Below are 18,532 nucleotides of genomic sequence, written 5' to 3'. Positions count from 1 at the left end.
ACTGTTGTAAAATTGTTAAATTAGTGATTACTTTCATTTCTTGCTGGGATATCAGGGAAATAGAATGAAACAGCACTAAAAAAGGCTCCTACATAGTCCAGAAAAGAGGTTAAACCAAGTGTTGCTCCCTCAGTGAAATCAGAAACCTTGCTGAACTCACTGCAGGGCTGCCTGCTTGCAAGAACTTTGTCACCCTATATCCCCACTGAAATAGCACAAAAGTGAACAGGAAACAATGATTCATTTTTTAATGTCTGCTAAAAATTAATCTGGCATGAAAAGAATTATAAGTCACAAGATGCCACAGAAAACTGGAATGTTTAAGCTTAATAAAATCACAGTTCCCAACCCCATTTTTTTCCAGTTTGAGGCATCCAATCTTCAACATACATTTCCACTCTCTATATTTAATTTAACGAAGTACATGGAAGCTCTCAATCAATAGCATGGCTTCCCTCAAGCAAGTACTGTATCACAGAAGGATCCACTTCTTCTGCTATCAGACTGGCTTGCAGACTTTGGATTGTTGCTTTTTTCCCCAAACGCTGTCTCCACAGGACAAATGCAGCTACGATCTGTGACTGCAGGTTGTGAGGGTGATTGACTTTACATCGATAGATGTCAGTATGGGACAAACCCAAGCACAGAACCACATGCTCCCATTCGGGTCCCAGCCTCCTGGCAAGCTTGTTCAGCTGCTGATCTGTTGGTGAAGTCTTCAAAATGCATGGTGCAATTACAGTTAAATCTGTAAAAGGAAAAAAAATATGAAAAAGAAAATGCATATATGTGTCACTAGGTAATGCTGCAAATATTAATGTGAGACCTTGACAAAGGAAGGAATAGGCATAAGCAAAGCTGAGGTGAACGAATTAATTAATTAAACAAAATACACATTCATGTAGAAAAATTAATTACATAATCAACCAGAAGATTAATCACAGAAAACCTAATGCTTAGTGGACATACAAGGGATACTTGAGGTTTTGGACGTCAGTAATCCAGATATCAGAACTGTACACCAAAGCAAAGACTTCCAAAAGCAATTACAGATTTTGGGGCAGTGAACAAGAAAGGTTTTCAAGGAACATGTTTCCAGCAGCCGTCACCCTCTGAAAATCAATCTGCTTGCATCAGTATGATATAGTGACAAATGACAAATATGGGACCAATAACCCCTTATTACTCCTATTCTGTGACACTGTTTATACACTTCAGAAATAACTTTGATTCTTTAGTTAGTAGGTATTACTCTACAGGTTTTTTTTTTTGCTGAGGGCTGTTCACAGGAAATTCTTCTGTCTCCTAAGATGCTACTTAGGTACTTTGTACCTTGTAATATATGGCACGCTCATCTTGAGGAGACCAGCTTTGGGGCTTTTCTTCTATTTGAATGAATCCACCAGGTGAACCCAAATAAACAGGACATCAACACTGTTCACCAGTACACATTATGCTTGCTTATCCCTCACGCCACTTGTGGTAACACTCCTGAAAACAGGCATGTATGTGCTACAGCCCCATTCACCTGACCTCCTTGAAGCTGTTTTCAAGAGAGTGCAAGGAGGTCCCATTTTCTCTTAGAGATTTTTGCCCAATGTTAAGTCCCTTAGAACTGTCCAAGTACCCAACAGAACGCACTCTTCATCCGAAAAGATGTTTAGCATTGGACTGGTACCTGAGGAGGACAGGATCAATACAACTACCAAAACAGCTTTCACAGGAAGCATTAAGGTAGCTGTAACTGTCAGTGGTAAAAATCATTTCTTACATACACAACAGATCTCTTTATGTGTTCCCTATGATAATCTGATAATTTATAAAAGGAAAAAAAAAGCATTCATACCGACAGAGTTAGTAGCCAAGTGAGAATACAGTTCTATTCAGAAACATGCTGTATGGGATCCATGTCACCTAACTACAGCTAACACCTCCTGAACTAAATATGCTAGGATTAATTATTGCTAAGGAGAGAAATTGGCTCTTCTAATACAATCTCTCTCACTGGAAAGAAGATGTCTAAAATAATCAGATAAATTACTCCTGTAAACATGCACATTTCTCTCCACAGATTTAAAAGGAGCACTGGGTTTAAGCTCAGATGTTGACATTGGTGCTGTAAACACCCAGTGCTGATGAAATGATTCTCTGCCTATAAATTCAAACTATGTGCTTTAAAAAGGTGCACTTAGAAAAACAGCATAAAATACCTATAAAGCATATTTAATCTTCAATACCCATGTGATCACAAGCTGAAATGGTCAATGCAGTCTGCAATTGCTGCTCTCCTGTTGCTGAAGATGCTGCGACAAAACACAGGCAAAATATCCCCATGAAAATGCTGATTATACCCTGTTGGTCTGAAGCAGCAGACTCCTTACAGAAGTGCTGCTTTGCAAAATCTAATTTGCAGCTCCAATATCATGCTTGCAGTCTCCACTACAGCAGAACAGCAACATTACAAAGCATCACTCCTACATTTTATCAAAAGTAATTGTTTTTGCATAGAACACCCAGAGCCTGAAAATATTTGTACAATTTAAGCCCAATAATACATAAGTACTATACAAAGCTCTTTTGGGTAAAAGGAAAATTGCTTTCTGAAGAGTATTTAGGTCCCTTTGATCTTTCTGTCTCTAGGTTGCCAAAGGAACCTGGGGCAAGTGCTGGTTTGGAGGTAGGGCAGAGGATACACAGCTTCTGAAGAAGGCTGAGCAATACCAGTGGGGATATCCTATGCTGTCACATCACACGTGATACCAATTCCACAGGTAAGTCAGGACAAGGGAGTGCCTTTCATGAATGTAAATAATTGAGAATTAAAAAAAATATAGCTACACTGTGCTGTCACCAACACTGCTTTTTTGATATCAAACCCTTGACTTGGCTTTGAGTCAGCTACAAAGCATAAAGCAGTGTGCCCACAGCAGCAATACCTGCCAGCCTGGGCTTTTTGCTCTCACACTAGAATTTTTATACTTCACGTTCACTTGCAGAATCATTCTATGATACTGAAATGTGATCAAGTAGGGAGGCCTAACAATTATACAGGTCAGCGTGTCCATCCAGCCTTTGATATTAGGCAGGCTTTTTTACTACAACGAGTATCTTGCCTTCAGTCTGTTATCAGTCCTTTAATAAGAATCAGAATAAAATCCATCCAGGAAATCTTTTCATCTTAGGCTACCATCTGATTCTAATATGGATGTGGAAAACTCTGGGACAGAAGCCAAATGTTAAATTTAATACAAAGGACTGTTATTTTAGTCCCATTTTATTTTCTGTGATAGCTCACTTTCAGCTCTGATACAAAGTCACTGAAGAAAATCTAAGAGAAATATTACATGATGGGCAGTGTTATTTAGAGGTATAGAGAAATATTTAATGCGATCTTTCCGTTAAGACAAATGTAAAATCACAAAAAGATTTGGTTATGTTCTAGGATTAATGCCACTCCCAATTTAGTAAACATAATGGCATTTCAGTTGAAATGGAAATGAGTTCTCTGTGCTCAGCACCCAAACTGCTTTGAAAACATTGCAAAAACACTAAAGATGCCTTTTTTTTAAGTTATGTTTACTACAAACCCTCACTTATAATCTTCATTTGTCAGGAACTGCCTGAGGAAGGTAACGAGATTAGGGCAAAAGTTTCAATTACGCAGATCCTGCAGTTGCATTTGAAAGGTACTTTTAGGATACTGAGACTTCACGTTTGAAAAAAAAAAAGTAAAGCTCTTCTTGCTTTAGGTGGCTCTGATGAGGCATATGCACTTTTGTTAGGTACATGCTTTGTTAGGCACAGCAAAATGAGGACTGCATTGTTAAAAATGCGCAGAAGTGGGGCTTGGGACACCACCAGAGGGTGTTGAGGATTTCCCTGAAGAAGGTGATTTGTGGTGCTGTCACCTTCAGTGAAAGCACCAAGTGGAACACTGTGTCCAGCTGTGGACAAGGTCTATGCTGTGAAGTGTCAGGGCCACACACTGCAGAGATCTAGAGGCTGAGGTCTCACTGCTCGTGCTGAAGCCACTAAGTCCCCGAGGAATGAGAAGATGACAGCTTTGATCTGGGGACCAAGCCAGCCTGGTGCAGAGCTTCTTTCCTGGAACTGCCAGCCAGCTCGCTGGCACTTGGGACCATGAAAATCCCCTTCCTCAGGGCTGGAGAGGAGAAGGACTCTCTCCACTCTGGTTTTGGAGCTGAAACTGACCAAGAGAAAGACCTGCGGCTCCTTCTATTCAAAGCTGCAGCATGCTGGAATGTGCTTCTCCCCATCTCCAGCTCTTGCTGGTCAAAGAAGCTTATCCACGCTAAGTCTTTATCCTATTGTCCCAGTTAAAAAACAGATGTTGACAACTTCTGACCCGTGTGTACATCTGTGCTTTCAGACCACTGCACAGGAGATACAATGGTGCTGGTGAGTGTGGAAGGAAACAGAGCTGGATACAAATAGACAGGATATCACAGTTATGTACCAGACAAAACAGAGTAACCCAGATACCAAAGCTATGGATGGGGCAAGGGCAGACAGCCACTGCTTTTGCATTACTTTTTCTTCAAGACCTCTCCAGTTTTAAGTAGTAGACTCCAAGAAGATATTGACAAAATCAGGTAGATGGAAAATAAACTCACCTCAGCTCTGTCCCGCTTGGCACAAGTGAGAGGATGCAAGATAAAGTACAGTGAAAATGGACTTTGAATTACTCAAAGACTTTTTTTCTTGCTTTTCCTTTCTAATCATCATCCCCAGGTGATGAAAAAAGATGAGATCATCTCTTAGGCTGTCTTGCACCATGGGACAATCTTTATTGGTGTTCAGGAACTGACTTCCCACTCTCTATGCTGCTGGAATGCAGTGGGGAGTAAGAGAGCTTGGCTCCAAAACAGGAGACAGCAGCAGAAAGGACTGAGGTAGTTCTGGTTGATCTGTGAAGTACCCAGCTGATTTCACAGAACCACAGGCCACCAAAGTGCCTTATGGTTTTGTCCAAAGGACTTCTTTGTGCATGACCAAAATAATTTGTTGGAGTTTCAGGAAGGCTTCTCCCCTATGAAGTCAATATATTTTAATATGATGTAACACAAACCCCACTTTTTGGCTTTTGCTCTCTGCTGTGTAAAAGGGATTTTGATGGAAATGATGCAGCTGAATCCAAAGTGCTGAAAAAGTTTTAATCAGTTGCTGCCTAATCCTACAAGGACAACTCCACAGGCAGTTCAGGAGACAGCTGGGAAGCCAGGGATTTAATGGCACACCTCTTATCCAATAACTAAGAAATCTGTTTGTTGGAAAAGGTGTTTCTGCAGACTGGTCTCTGCTTCCAGCACTGCCTCTGTATTTTATCAATTTAAAGGACCATGTACATATTTGTTGGATAAGAAGACAGAAGCAGCCCTGGAAGAGCAGATGGAAATCCAGGTATCACTGAGCTGCACATCATAATGCTGAGGTGCACAGACATACTTAATTTCTCCTGGTAAATCATTACAGCAAAAATACAAAGATTTCCCTGGGAAGGGTCAAGAATACTTCCTAGCTTCTAGAATGCAGCCTGTTTGAGAGAAAAGCCTCCTGGGAATCAAGTAGCATGCTAAATCCAAGCATGCAAGAGTCCTTTGCAGAAACAATGCTAGGCAAATGCTGTAATTTTTATACAATCACATCAGAAACAGGTAGGTGAGATGGGCTTCAAATCCTGCATAACTGGAATGGGACTGTAAAAAGGAGTAACTGCTCAGGTACACATATGGCCTCAGCATCCCCTCCTGCTAGGTTGTAAGAATTGATATGCCTGCAGGTAACCCAGAGGACCAAACCACAGCTAAGGTATTACAGAAAAGTTTATTCTGAAGTTGGAAACCCTAAAAGCAGTGCTAATTCAGAAAGCAGGTGAAAGAGCGCAGCAGCAGGCCTGTTTCTGGTGCGTTTATAACACCTTTAGCATGGGCAAAACATCAAGGGTGTGTTCTCCCCTGACCTTTATGGACTCTCTCACAGCAGGGCCCTCACAGCATGTCTGTGAGAAAGTGTTATCTCTACACAGGAATCCTACTTCTCAAAACAGGCAGAGAATAAACATCAGTAGGTGTAATGAATGGAATTTTCCCACACTGATCTTTTCCAGGCCTAGCTTTCCTAGCAGCTGAAACTTCCTTGAGCAAAAACTCTTTTTTCTCCTCAAATAAATCTTCCGTGTTTAACTTTTCTGTCCCTACCTAGGTGTATGGAGTCCTTCAGTGATCTGGACCCTCTTATCAGTCCTGCTCATAATTTCTGAAGAGTTCAAAGCAAACATTTCAGAGTCCTCTTTAATCATCTTTTCTGGCATCTGGAGTACAGTTTTTCCCTGAGAAGTGCTAAAGTTAGATCAAGAGGTTCCACAAGCAGCAAACCAAAGAAGCCTTACTTCCCCCAGGTGTGAGCCCTACATCTGACTTGCACTTCAGGACTTCTTCAGCTGCTTACCGGTTCTCAAGACACTCAGGAAATTGCTCCTGTCCTCAACAGCAACTAGGTAGGTGTCAGAGACTGAAATGGTTAATGATTTATACATTCCAGGATTGCCAGGGGACTTTTACAGGCAGGGAAGAGGCAGCTGGACGCATCCCCCTCCCCCACCAGTGCTGCTGAAGGTGTCAAGTCCTGAAAAGGTCAAAAGAGCTGTGTTTATCATGCCCTTCACATGGACTCTCTGCTGGGCGGTCCGAGATGATGGAGGTTCATGGCATGGCCCATGAAAGCCCATCCCCCTGCCAATCCTGAAAGGGAAAAAAACTCTTTTGCTGTGCCCCTCACAGGAACTCTGCACAGGCCAAGGAGACATTGGAGGCTCGTGGCATGGCCTGTGACACTATTCATGGATATAATAACTCATAGCTTCTTTGAGTGTGTGGGCTTCCCTCCCCCATCCCCAATGGATCAAGACCCCACTTCAACTAACAGACATGGAAGCTGCAACTACCAAGTTCCATCGCTGGACCCCGTGGGCAGTGACTATATATATCTTTCCACTCTCATCTTTTCTTTCCCTTACTCTCCTTTACCCTTATCCTGTCTTTCCTTTTTCTCCTTTATGTATTTTCCCTAAAGGTTATCTTTATACCATATTGCTAGAGATGATAGATATAGATGATAACACCCAAAATGGCAACAGACCTGTTTACCTTTGAAACAAAACTGTTCTAAAATAAACCCTACATATATGTTTTCAAACACCGATTATTTAGTGTCGTCTCACTCTAATCCACCCCAAGGGATTTATTACTAAGAACCTGGCTTACCCTTTCCCCCCCCCTTCTGGGGCGGTTTGTAACAGCAGGCTTCTTGAAGTTGGCCAGCAGGTTCAGAAGCTACTAGGGGTACATGCATACAGGCAATGGCCCACAGCAGAATCAAATGGCCTTGGTTTCTATACCAAGGGCTAAAAAGGACTCTGAAACTCCAGAGTCATCATGGCTAATGTGCCAGCAATTACATTTGGGACACTTTAGCTAAAGGAAAACATACATATTTGTGGTGGGTTAACCTTGGCTGGATGCCAGGTGCTCACCCAGCTGCTCTATCACTCCCCATCCCAGACAGACAGGGGAGAGTGTAAGGTGGAAAACAACTTGTGGGTTGGGATAAGGCAGTCTATTAAAGCAAAAGCAAAGCAGAAGCTTGCGTGCACAAAAGTGAAGCAAAAGATAGCAGAGTTTATTCTCTACTTCCCATTAACAATGACAGTCGGCCACCTCCAAGAAGCAGGGCTTCAGCACGCACAATGGTTCCTCAGCAGGCAGCCATTAGACAGGGAATGCCTGCCTTCCTGCTCCTTGCCTCAGCTTTTGTACCTGAGCTGACATCACATGGTATGGAATATCCCTTTGGTCAGTTTGGGTCAGCTGGCCTACTTGGGTCCCCTACTGAGATCTTGCCCTCAACTCAGGAAGGAATGTTACAGTGCTGATGCTGTGCTCAGCAGTAGCCAAAACACCAGTGTGTTCTCAACACCCTTCTAGCTGCCAATGCAAAGCACAGCACTGTGACGGCTACTATGGGGAAATGAACTCCAGCTCAGCCAGACCCAATATGATATTAATGAATCTAGTGCCAGGTTCTGCTTCCCTCCAGCTCCCTCGGAGCACAGTGCACTTGTTCAACTAGCCTGAGCCACCGACCCAGCACTGGGTACTGAATGGGCATGGTTGCCAAGATGGTGTGCTGTGTGTTTTAGCAGCTGTACTATGTTCCAGAAATTATTTAACGACTGAATGTCACAACAGAAAACAACTTGCTCATAACCAGGTATATTTGCTTTACAGTGAAATCCCCTTGGCCTGAGCACAATGGTGAAAGTGTGTTATGAAGCAAAACAACATTTGGCAGATCAGGTTGGGACAGGCTTTCCAGACCAGAGAGGTGGGGTTGCAGAACCTGAACTGAAGGTAAGTATGTAATACTCCCACTAATGGAGAGATTGGAGACTTCTGAGAGCTGCAGCCCCCTTGAGCTGCCAGAGATGCTGGATGAAAGGGAAAGCAGAGAGTAAGCATTTTGAGGGATTCCAGTAGGTGGTGTAGATCAGTGAAGTCAAACACAAGACCATGGTGGAGGTCCTGGTGAGAACAATGGAATAAAGAGAAGTTGTCGGGTAACTGCAGGGGGTGACTTGGCTTGATGTGTTAGAAAAGAGGACAGGAGGTGACCATAGGTCTCCATTTGTTCAGCTGCTCTGCTGCTTTTTTGTTCAGCTGTTCTCTCCCGACCCTGTCCTAACTGCAGGCAAACGGCTGCTCTCTTACTATATCACATCCAAATTCACGAGCCAACCTGCAGCCATGAATGACTGGAATGCCAGACAGGAAAGTATCACACGGGATATACAATACTTGGCAGTCCTGCATGGAGCATGCAGCACTTAGCCCCTCATATGCAAGTTTAAAACCACTGGTAAGCATTATAAGGTTGTTTCATTGCAGTGAACTTTAGGGCCCAGCTTGGGATCTGTTTAAACACAAGAAACAAGTTCATATTACTAATCAGTGAAAGAAAGTACAACGGATTATCCAGACACCTACCACTCCTATATAATTTGGGTATTGTTTTTAATCTTGTTGTCATTGTTGCTAATTAAACACCAGACTGACTCAAAGGCTGGGAGGGGAACATTAGTGTTTTGCAACAGCTCCAAATAATCATGCTCCAGAGAACACGGAAAAACATTTCTAAGTATCAGCATATACATATCTTCTATGCGTCTGCAAACAGCAGAGATCACACAGCCCATTCAAAGTCTACTCAAAACCACCAGGTCCACCTCCTGGTGTCAGTGGGTTCTAAAAAGTGTTTGACCAAGGAGCAAGAAAAATTGAACTGTAAATCCAGCACTATTAGCAGACAGACAGCTGACCCCATTAGAGACATCTTTCCATATACAAAGTTGATATACTCAGCTTAATTTCACTTACAGAAGAAGATTAAAATAACTTGGAGAAGTTATATAGCCTTCTGCTTTTAGCATGTGCATAGCTGTTTCTCTGTAGCTGTGAGATGGAAGGCTGTGGTAGCTGCTCCACTTACCTGTGCTGGTTGCCTCTTCCGTAGGCTTCTGCTGACTACCAAAGAGATGCCCAACTCCTCCATATCTCATTTGAGGCTACTGGAGGACACCATCTAATAATGACTACCAAGCGAGTGCTGATCTCTGTTCTCTGCTTGAGAAATCCAGCTTCTTCCTCCCACAGAGTTGACTCAGCCTGGGGAAATCCCGGTGATGGAAAACTTGCATCTTTGTAGGAACAAGAAGTCCAGTACTGTCTTAAGAATACATACTGACTTCTCTAATGCAATCAAAATCAAATCTTGGTCAGTTAAATACTCAGAGTATACTACAGAATGGAATCTGTACCGTGAGCACATTGAAAGAAAAACACCTAAACCAAAGGTTTAGGAAGTGGCACATTTTTTTCAGTGTTACAGCAAAATAAATCTGACAGAGAATTTTATGTTTGTCTGAGTATATGCTGCTGTTATGCTTCACAAAGTACAGTTTCTGTGCTTGATAACTTCTGATCTGATGAATGCAAACATTAATACACAGAAAGTGCATGAATAAAACCAACATCTGTTAGTTAGTGATCATAAAACACTTACTTGTAAGCATACTTCTATCATGGTAATTTACATTCCCAGTCTCTTAATTAGATTATAAAAGGCTTTAACCAAAATGAAAGAAAATATGAAATATATTTTTAAGACTGTCTGCATTCTTCCATATTGTGCTGGTTTTTATGACTTGCATTGAAAGATAGGAAGTTCTCTGTCTTATTTTAAACAAATTGCAATCTACTACTCCTATGACAGCCAATGTGCAGAATAAATTGTGGCCATGATCCTGTGCTAATCAAATCTAAGGCAACTTTAAATGATCTCCCTGAAGTGAAGCATAATCCACCCGTGGTACCAAATACAGCTTCTTCCAGACAAAAGCTTGCTGGGAATCTGCATTAGTGGTGTAACTAAAAAGTACATATATCTTCATCTGTTGGCAATCTCTTCTCCTGTGTGAGCTCTAAAGCATCACACTTTGTCACGTTAAGTACATTTTGGGTATTGGTGTAAGAAAAAAAGAGTGCATAAAATTTTGTAAATCTTCAGGTAATTAAAAAACACAGATGTTTGTATTTTGGCTCAATGCCAGCAGCTAATTTGTATATTCTTTATCACTTGCTAATGACTGTCTAGTAGCTGCGGATGTGGAAGCAGACTACTAAAACCTGAAATATAAACATTCAGATTTCATGACAAAAGTTTTCAGTTGTATACCCACTATTCAGTTCCAGTAGCTACGCAGCTTTCTTGAACATTTTTTTATTTTTCTTACAGGTTTTGTGCCTCCACAGATCTCTGCTATACTGATAGCCTTCAGTATAATAGATTATACTGTTAAACAGATTGACAAGGAAGTCCCTAAATAAATTAATTCTGTCTTCAGTTTCCACCCTTTTGAAACCATAGGGAGCAATCCCTGTGTTTAAGGAATTGAAAGAGATTGGGTTTTCACATCTTTGTTCACATTTTACTGGAAAGAGCAGGGAGAAAGTTTCAGCAATTAATAGTGTGGATGTTATTCTGTTTCCCATGAAGAAACATTAATTACAATCCCACACAGTATTTCTCTGCTGTTGCATACCATGAAATCAAATAATTCATTTCATAAATAAATGGCGGCTGCATATGCATGCAAGGAAAAGAACGCCTACGCAAAGAAAACAAATACAACATATTATAATGTCTGGTCTCTTTTCAGGCAGGAGGACTCCACGTTACAGGCAGGATTGGACTTATTCATACTGTAGTTTTATACCTTTTTATTTGTAGCAGCATTGGATGCTGCTCTAGACACTGAAGTAGAAGTAAAATTTGCTTGATATTTTCTATTCATTTCTATACTGTTATACATAAATAAGCAATATGCATAAGCACCGAAGCCATGGCTAATGATGGCATCCTTGCAGTGATACCTTTGGTATAAATGCACAAACAGGTTCCACATGCAGCAATATACTAAGGAAAAAAAGAAATATCTACTCAACTGGGAGGTTCTGTGGAAATTCTGAGCTCTTAGGAATTACTAGACAGTACAAAATCATCTTTAAGTCTGAAAGAGTAGAGACGAGAGTCTCTGGTTTACAACCAAGAGTCAACTCTAGAAAGAATGCTGAAAAAATCAAATTCTGAAGTATGTCAATCCATTTCTATATATTTTTGAATGCTCGGCAGTTGCTAGTGAATTCAATGGAGTTTCATAATACTCTGGGCACTTTCAACCATTAATTACAGATCTGAAGCACACAGAACCATAATTTCTCTTGGGCAAGTTTCTTCTCCCTGCTATCACAAATAATAATTAAGAATTAGAGGGTGGTTGTCTGAAGTCATGATGATCATAAAACACACATATTTGCAGTAGACTTCTCATGGTATCGTAGGAGGCAAATGTTTACCCATGTGGGCCGGGCAGCTCTAATAGAGTAATTCACCCACTCTAAGTGCAAAACGAAGACAACTGGAGCAATTAATGATTGTTTTGTCAGCTAGGTGACAAACTCATCATGAAACTTTTATCAGGGGATTGAAAGCTAACTTTTGAAAGACTTGAATGCTTACTTCAAAATAGCCTGAGCTGAGCCTCAGCTTGAGCTGAGGAAGTTTTAATCCGGTTTTAATCCTTTGTATGCAAGAATCACAGCAGATTCCTTAGGCTTTTTATCTGCTGAGTGCAGTAAGTGCGTAAATTTTTTTTCTAGCAATCTTCCTATCAAGAAATCTTTCTAAAGGCTGCAGCATTTTAGCAAAAATCATGTGCTTGGACTTTAGCTACCAATGTTCTTTCATGCAATAACAATAATCATACCGCCGGTATGAAGGACTGTTTTCTCATACAACACAACTCATCATATATGTTTCCCTCGCAGGACTTAAATATGACAACAAGCCACTATATTTAGCCCTGATAAAACTGTTCATTCCTCTTTGAGATTTTTTTTTCTTCAAGTTGGTTCTTCCTTTCGCTTTGGCTCAAGTCAGCAGAAATATCAGAATCAAATATCTGTACAACAGATGGAGCTCGGTTGATAAGAATGCCTTTGGCTGGTGAGGATCTTTGCCCGGCAGGTGTCAAACCAAAATTAATACTGCACATATTACAGCAAAGTGAGACTGAGTTCCTTCCTGACCACAAACATATATTAATAGAACAAGCCATGCAGAGCAAGCTAAAACAGTACTATCATTATGCTGAATCCTCCACTGCTTGGCATTTTATTTAATCACTTACATCCAAGCAAAGCAAGTAAACAAAGTGCAACAGTTTAGTTTAGTGTTTCTTTAGAGACATTTTGCACAGGTGTAAAAGACTTCAAAAAACGCCATAAGCAACATGGACTTAAGACCCCTTCTGGTTTCTTTTTGAATTCCATTTTTTGTGTCACTGCCTTAAAGGTTTATGAACTTCACAATAGACTTTTTGACAATTCAAAATCCACAAGAAAAAATAGGTACTGGTACTAAAATACACTGCTCAGCTACCATCTGTTGCTATGCCTGGCTTGCCAAATGCAATTCAACAGCCTGAGTCAGATGACAGAGCTTTCCATAGGTGTCAGGAAGGAGAGCTTCAGGTGGCATCACCTGCTTCTCTCCATTTTCAGATGATTGGGAGGTTTAGCATCTCAACCAGCCCTCTCAACTGCTAAGTTACTTGAAGATCTGAAAGAAACCAATTTGAAATCTCATGGCTGGTTTCACAAACTCGTACTGTCCACAAGCAATTTTAGCTGACCAATAGGGCAGTAATTTTAGAAGGTCACAGTCACAGGACTTTTAATTATCTGTATAAAGCAAATGTGAGTTTGCATTTCTGTGTCTATACAACTATATATACACATACATAAATTTTCAAAATCTTAATTAAAAAAATGAAAGTCTTAGATATATGCAAGTCAAATTCATTCCCTTTTTTGATTTCATTTCCACAAATTCAGGTTAGGAATCTGTAACACCACCCTAGTAGGAAAAGGATGAAAACAGGAGTGTGGGTGAAGTAATTTCCTAAACAGAGGTCCTAACTCACAGAGCACTTTACACCACCACGGCCTGGATGAGCATTTCTTTCCCCTCTGAGTCAGCACTGACCCAACACCCCCATCAGTGTGTGGCTTGTGGTTGGCCCTGCGACATGGCCAGTGCTGGGTGACACGGCACACTGATCTGCTGCAGTCATTACAGATCCCAAGACAGTACTGAAAGTAATGGGATGATTCACAGCTGCAGCCACGTACTTGACAGCTGAGGACACAATTACTCTTTTACCTACTCAGGAATAGTATTTTGCCAAAGCAACTGAGTCAAGTTCAAAATCAAACAAGCTATTAGCAAACATTTGTATTACTTAGGGTATTTGAAGAAGATTTATGCCAGTATTAGTGGGATGATTCATACGCAAAACCTAAACATTTTAAAATTATTTTGCTTGCAAAGTTAATTTTCATGTCTCATGCATGGAGAACAATGTTTTCCCTCACAGTTTTGTAATCTACTAGCTGCCAAACTTTAATACAGAATTGAAATTTCAGTCATTTTGGCTTTCATATGTAGCAAATCAGAAATAAAAATGAAAAGACCAGGAGATCAGACAGAACATAAAAGATGGGATTTTTACACAGCTATGCCTAATCTACGTAAGACTGAAAAAATAACAAAAGGCAAAACAAAAACTAAACTAATCTCTTCTGTCACAGAGATGCAGAAATATAAGCGATGCTTGTATCCCTGAAGGAACCAAACCTGAAATCCTGATACAAACAAGAGAGAAGGGCTGTCATATCCTTGACAATAAGGACGTGTCTGACATCACAGCAACCTCCTAGAGGTAACAATGGAAAGGCAATCTTAAAATCTTTAAAAAGGCAATTTTAAATCTTGAAATGTTTGCTTAGGTAAACATCTTTTTAGTTCTACAAACTCAGAAACAAATCGAGTGGCTTTTTTCATAATGTTGAAAATTTTAGCACTGGAACTGTAAACATCAACATCTTTATCTTTCTTCCTTCTTCAGATGAAACTGTTATGTATTGTTTGACTTTATTAAAGAAATTAAACACATGCTGCAATGAACCTTCTAACAGATTTTAGTGCTAGACAGGGATAAGTGCTTTGAGTTTCACATTCAATATGTTACCTAGTTTTGTGTGTGTGCTCCTCAGAGAAGGGTTAAATGACCAGGAAATAGATGTGAGGTTAACACATTCTGCAGGAGTGGCCTCAGATTTCCCTTTGAGGGAATGCGCCACACCACATCAGTGTATGCAAACCCAACTGTGTTCTGCACAAACCACATAAACAGTGCCCAGCTACCTCGCTGGGCCTTCCACTTGCACTTCAGTATGTGTAAACATGCTAATGAAAGAGGGTTCATGTGCAAGTTTACAAGTTCAAGTGCAAAAGACAAATGAAGATTTGTTTGCAAACCTGTGTTTTTCTCTTATTTTGGGAGATTCCAGTTTTCTAAGTCTATACAGTCTAGGAGTTGCATCCTAAAGCCACAAGACTGATCTACTTAAGCATCCTTATTCAGTTTTGTTGATTGAAAATGGGGGCTTCTTGTCTACTTGAAAGAGGTTGACAAGCACATGAAGGTACTGCTACGACTCAGGCTTTTCAAGGCACACTAGGCATTGTTTAGTGATACTGTATTTGAAACATTGAGAACTTCAGAAACCTCATGAAAACTCTTCGCTCAAGGCATCTTGGAATTTATAGATGTATAAAGGCTTTCACTTCCAAAATTGCCAGGTAGATAGGGATAGTCAAGCTGAAAACTGAAGAGCTGTTTTCAGGAAGGTCTGTGAAGGCAGATCATGAGACTTGGGACAAGAATCCCTGGATCACCTCAAGCCACAACTCCTTTTTAAACAATTCAGGTCTTAAGCATTTGACAAAGAGACTCAACAAACCCCTTCTGTAAACCAAGTACAGATAGTAGAACCCATTTTACTGTTCTTTGTGTCATGCAATTATTTCCACATGCAAGTAGAGAAACGCAGTCAACCAAAGATACCTGTAAGTGAGGCAGGAGCAGAGCTTTTATAGGGAGCAAAAGTCTGTTTGAAACAGCTGAACAAAAGCTTGATGAAGGAATTTCAAACAACATGTGAAATTGTCTCAGATACAGAAGTCTAAAAAAACTGTAGCTCTGTAAACCCACAGAATGCTACTTTAAAGACAGTTTCATTAAGAAACATAGCTTGAGAGTATCTATCAAATAAGATCAGAGCTACATGCAGGGACAGCAGGAGGCAGCTGAAGCAATCTGTGGCACAACTCTAGTACTCATTGGTCTCTGACCCCGAGAAAAATGATAATTACTACATGAATACACACATTAGACCAAAAGGGAAACTACATATCTCTACTGGAAAGAGACGGAGAGAAGTCCTTGGGTTTTATGCAGTGGTCTACAGCCCTGTATGTCCCAGTCTGATATACTTTGTTAGAGTGACAACACAGCTGTGGTTTTAATTTTGAAGTCCACATTTTTCTGTGGGAATCATTAAGTATAACATACTTGTCTTGTTCAACAGAAAAACAAATCTGTCTCTACTTTTTTATTCCTCTGAAGCCTTGATTGTGCAACATTCACTTTAGAAACATATTGAAGATGTTTCAGATATGACCTCATTTGTACACCATCCCAAGCTTTCCAGGAACTCTGAACCAACAGCCTCCTAGCCTTTCTTGTATCTGAACTACTGTATTTCATGGTTTTCACACAACACTGTCTGGAAGCTCCCCATGCAACTAGCCTTGTTGAGCTAAATACAAATATGTATGGAGGAGAGTTTGCAATCTCAGGTTGTGAAAAAGGCTTTCTATGTATTAGTTTATGTACACAGAGATTGCCATGATTATGTTCAAATAACTCCAAAGAGCTAGACCTACATAGGTGAAAAAGGAAAAGCACCAGAGGAACCAACAGCCCAGCAGCTCATTCATGCTGGATTTCCTACTCATGGCCACTGCTTTTAAAGGTGCCCATCATCAGATGCCGATGGAGCCCTGCTTCACCTCTGCAGTTTTAATCAGAGAAGCTAACTGACCAGGTCCCAGAAATGCAAATAATAATTTGACCCAAATAATCTTGAATAAGGAATTGAGCTTACTCAATATGGAATATGGAAATCCCCTGAGGTACTGATAACCAAAGGGATCAGATAATCAAAGAGGTAAGTAGTTATTTCATCTAGAAAGAGGTAAGTAGTTATTTCATCTAGAAAGGTTGAAATGTTATGGAGACAAATATGCACCTCACCACTATTCTGCCAGTTGCTTCACGTGGAATTTAAGGCATTGGGTTTAATATGGAAAAACATACCTTTGAGTCAAATTCTGATGTTTGCATTTACGCAAAGTGATAGATTTTCCAAGACAGTTCGCAGTGTAGATTCCTTCTGGTCTCTCACTCTTAGCACTGACTTGGTCTATTCCCACCATCTGCCACCTCCTCCATCTCTCTTCTATGCCCTGCCTCATGTTGCAGTGCTGGAGGACTCTGGAGCTGGGACAAGGTGCTACCATGATGTCTCTCCACCACAGAAAGACAACTGGTCTGTCTCCCAACCCATGCTGGGCAGGCATGCAGCTCTCCCACTGGATGGGCGGACTCGTCTGTGCTAAAGGTATGTTGCAAGTTTTTCCATAACAAAAATTCTCTCCTACTTTTAAAAAACGCATTTGTTTTTTTTCTTTTTTTCTTCCTTCGCCAGCTTTTTCTCTCATTCCCTGCCCACTTTTTCGAGCAGGAAGGAGAATGACAGGGAGAATAATGATTTCCTCAGCTTCTGTTGGAAAAAAACCACAAAAATTTTCCACCAAGACAGAATCTTTTTTTCTGTTTTGTTTTGATTTTTTTCCAGTGAGGTTCAGAAGCCATTTTTTTAATTTAAAATTTCCTAAAGAAGTGTCCAGTTAATACTGTCATTTGGTGTGGAAGGTAGCAGAGACCTAGTACCTGTTTCGTTTAGCACAGATCCCATCCTCAAGTGTGCTAAGAGGTCAGCTTGAATTTTTCTCTTGAACTGTATCTTTGCAAACCTCTTCTCAGGGTTTCGGTTGTATGAATCAAACTCCATAGCCCAATGAATCAAACCCCGTAGCCCAGCAAGGATGCATAGCTCATCATGCTTTCCTTCTGCCAGTTGGCTCTGCACACCCCCAGTGTTAATCTCCACTGCCTCCACATGTTCCAGAAGGAGGGAGGAAAGCACTGGTGAGCAAGGAGAGGACTGGAGCGGCCAAAAGCTGCAGCAGCCTTCCCATGAATGGAAGAGAGCATCGCAGATGGGTGCAGGCAGTAAAGGAGAAGAAAAGTCGTTGAGGCCATTGATTTGCCAATGGCATTGATGGGCAGGGGTCTGAGCAGCTTTGGGACCCTACAGTCACTGACAAGAACAGTCTGTGTATACATGGCACACTGTCTTGATTTCAGCTTATGAGTCAACCTTGTTTAGGGTGTGCTTTGTCTGAGCAGATGGCAAAGCATGACAACTGCTGGGCTAAGATTTTGCTGCCAAACCAGCCCCCAGCTGTTTTCAAAAATAAAGACTGCTGCTCTCTTTACCAATGCAGAAATAGCCATCTCTCTAATTCCCTCCTTCAATATATTATTTTATGTATTACAGGAGCATATACCTAGCCAGACTATAGAATTAACATTACCCAATTTTTAATTAACTACCTACAACACTCTTCCTGATTGAAGAGTGTTGGTGTTGGAGGGTTGTTGGGGGTTTTTTTGAGGCTGCCATGAAAATCTGAATTCCTAGGTAGAAACTCACTTGGTGAGCCTGAACTACCAGGTGTAGAAGATGACCTGTTGCTCTGGCTATACCATGTCTCCCATGAAAAAAAAAAAAAAAAGCCTGTGACACAGAAACAAGCCCAGACCTTGTTTGCAATAGCAAGTACATAAGGTAGGATGGTACCAGAA

General features: G+C 40.9%; 1 protein-coding gene across 7 annotated transcripts in view; it reads right to left on the bottom strand.

The window, feature by feature from the left end:
* Positions 1-234: 234 nt before the first annotated feature.
* The window catches only part of CRADD (CASP2 and RIPK1 domain containing adaptor with death domain), an 82,550-nt gene continuing 64,252 nt past the window's right edge, over positions 235-18,532 (bottom strand). For all 7 annotated transcript variants that reach the window (XM_032689014.1, XM_032689015.1, XM_032689018.1 and 4 more), the window contains one exon: positions 235-748. In XM_032689014.1, the coding sequence (XP_032544905.1) occupies positions 435-748 (314 nt within the window). In that variant the 3' untranslated portion in view covers positions 235-434. The remainder of the gene's footprint in view (positions 749-18,532) is intronic.

This window comes from Chiroxiphia lanceolata, chromosome 5, assembly GCF_009829145.1.
Source record: "Chiroxiphia lanceolata isolate bChiLan1 chromosome 5, bChiLan1.pri, whole genome shotgun sequence".
Classification (NCBI taxonomy): Eukaryota; Metazoa; Chordata; class Aves; order Passeriformes; family Pipridae; genus Chiroxiphia; species Chiroxiphia lanceolata.
The sequence above is the reverse complement of the archived record's forward strand: the minus strand, read 5'-3'. Positions and strand labels throughout refer to the sequence as shown.